We start from the raw sequence: 2500 nt of genomic DNA, 5'->3' as shown, positions 1-2500 counted from the left end.
CCTCTCAGTGAGACTGGAGCGCATGTGGACTGATGTAAGGTGTGCTGCCAGTGAGCGGCAGTCATAGTGGGCAAAGGCAGACCTCCTGGCAGGAACAGCGGCCACAGACTCTTCCCCTCGGCTGTCTGTCTCTCCATTGGCTTCACCAGTTTTTGATGACTTGGACGAGCTTGAAGGTACACTTGATTCAGAGTTGACATCAGACTTGCTATCTGCCTTGCCCTCGGTACTCTTGCTAGAGCGCAGTTTTTTGAATATGGATGACTTGTCCTTGTCCCAGAGCTTCTGGAACTTGGACCTGACCTTTGGGGATGTGGCTTCAGCTTCACCAGCTCCTGCCACATTGTCTGCAGAGGCTGAGGGGGGTTCTATCCTACCAGCTGGCTGGAGATCTCTTAGGATGTTGAAAAGGGTTTCTGGGGGAGCAGCAGCCACATTGATGGAGCCATGGGAGCCGTACTCCCTGCGCAGGGGGGACGCAGGAGGTTGCTCTTCTGCATCATGGTCCAGCTCCAGTGAGGAGTTGCTGCGATACAGACCACCTGTACCTCGCATGTACACAAAACCTCCCCCAACCTCCTGACCTGGGCGCCCACTGCCTCCTCCCCTTCCAGGGGGCTGCAGGCTTGTGGGGCCCGAGCGCAGTCTCTCATTGTAAGACGCACGGAGGTCTGGAGGTCCAAACCTGTGCGAAGAGCTTGTCTTTGGCCGGTTGCTGACACTAAGTGCTCTCACTCTCTCACTCACAAAACCCATTGTCCCTTGCTCACGGTTTTTGGCATCAGTGCTTTTCTTGCGCGCATTCCCCCTATCACTAACATTACTGTTATTATTGTTATTATTATTGCTATTAGTGATTCCACCGTTCACTAATCCATTCACCTCCACATTGTTGTTGATCACATTTGTCGTCTGTGAAGTCAGGGCCGAGTTGGCCTTGCTGCCCTTTCTGTCTCTTGGTCGCATGTACTCGGCACTCTGGTCCTGAGTGGGAAGCGGGCCTCCCCTCAGGGTCTGCGGAGGCCCAACAGAGCCCCGGCCAACACAAGCGGCTGGACCCACGCTCATGACCTGCACTTTCTCCATCACGGAATGCCGAACCACTTCCCTAACTCTCTTCCTCGGTGCATCTTGTTCCACTGACTACGCATCCTCTCGAACTACATTCTGGGATGCTACTGGAAAAACTTCTTTAACGGACACACATTTTTGGCACACACCTCCGTCGTCACTGAGCTGCCACATGGCGCTCTCTCCGACAACACTGAATTTCACTCGCCATCTCTACCCAAAAGCTGCTCTAAGGACACCTCTTGACACATAATGAATGGAAGACTATGCAAAGGGGTTTTCTAAAGTATCTGATACTTTATTTTTTTTTTTTTCACTGCAGCACAAATGCAATTCAACTCCTTATGGCATAACTAAGACACATCTTTGCTTTTTCCTTCTCATTGTTCACAATCTCGATTATTTTATGTCCTGTATTCTCTAAGTTCTGATCAGCTGAAATGATAAGTAAAAGATGAATATATTGTAAATTTAATGTAACAGATTGAGAATATGACATACATGTAAAAACACAAAATAATATTGAAAAATTATCAGCAATATGGTCAATATGAACCATAATAAAAATAGTTACTACTATAACAACAGGCCTAATCTAAATAATGATAATAATAACAATAATAATAAAGTATGGACAATAATAATAACTGATCATAATAATAATGAAACAATAATCATCAAATTAAAAAAAAGTTCATAATAATAATAATAATAATAATAATAATAATAATAATAACAATAATAAAAATTAAAACAATAACAACTACAACAAAAAATAGAAATAACAATGACACAAACATTAATAATATCAATAATAATAACAACAATATTAATGACAATAATTATAATAACAAAATGATAAAAAAGCTCATAATAATAACAATAATAGTAGTGATGATACTAATTATGATAATAATAAAGTTAATGGAAACAATCATCAATATGATGATGACAACAATATAACGATAATATAATCATTATCACAAAAAATAATTAGCACATCATAATAATATGAATGATAATAATGATATAAAATAATGATATATAAATATATAAATAATATAAATAATAAAAATAAAAATAATAATATAAATAGCAAGAACAACACAAACACCCATTACTATTATTATTAACAAAAACCTACATAATAATATCACTATAACAATAACAATAATAATGATAATAATAATAAAAAAAACTAATAAAACTAATAAAATAGTAATTATTGTCATTACTATAACTTTAATAACAAAAAAATAATAATGACAACAATAATGATGATAATAATAACAATCATGCTGCTGCTAACAATATAATATAATCATCATCATCTATAATTATAATAATAATAGCAACAATTATGAAGATGATAAAAAATACATATAATCATAATAATACTAGCAATAATGATGATGACCATAATAATAAT

At 37.6% G+C, this 2500-nt stretch overlaps 1 protein-coding gene across 6 annotated transcripts in view; it reads right to left on the bottom strand.

Moving 5' to 3' along the window:
* The window catches only part of LOC113821102 (signal-induced proliferation-associated 1-like protein 1), a 46364-nt gene that overhangs the window by 30066 nt on the left and 13798 nt on the right, over positions 1-2500 (bottom strand). For all 6 annotated transcript variants that reach the window (XM_027373544.2, XM_027373550.2, XM_027373549.2 and 3 more), the window contains exon 2: positions 1-1506. This exon is cut by the window's left edge and continues 131 nt beyond it. In XM_027373544.2, the coding sequence (XP_027229345.2) occupies positions 1-1086 (1086 nt within the window). In that variant the 5' untranslated portion in view covers positions 1087-1506. The remainder of the gene's footprint in view (positions 1507-2500) is intronic.

The sequence above is a fragment of the Penaeus vannamei genome, chromosome 37 (assembly GCF_042767895.1).
Source record: "Penaeus vannamei isolate JL-2024 chromosome 37, ASM4276789v1, whole genome shotgun sequence".
NCBI lineage: Eukaryota > Metazoa > Arthropoda > Malacostraca > Decapoda > Penaeidae > Penaeus > Penaeus vannamei.
The sequence above is the reverse complement of the archived record's forward strand: the minus strand, read 5'-3'. Positions and strand labels throughout refer to the sequence as shown.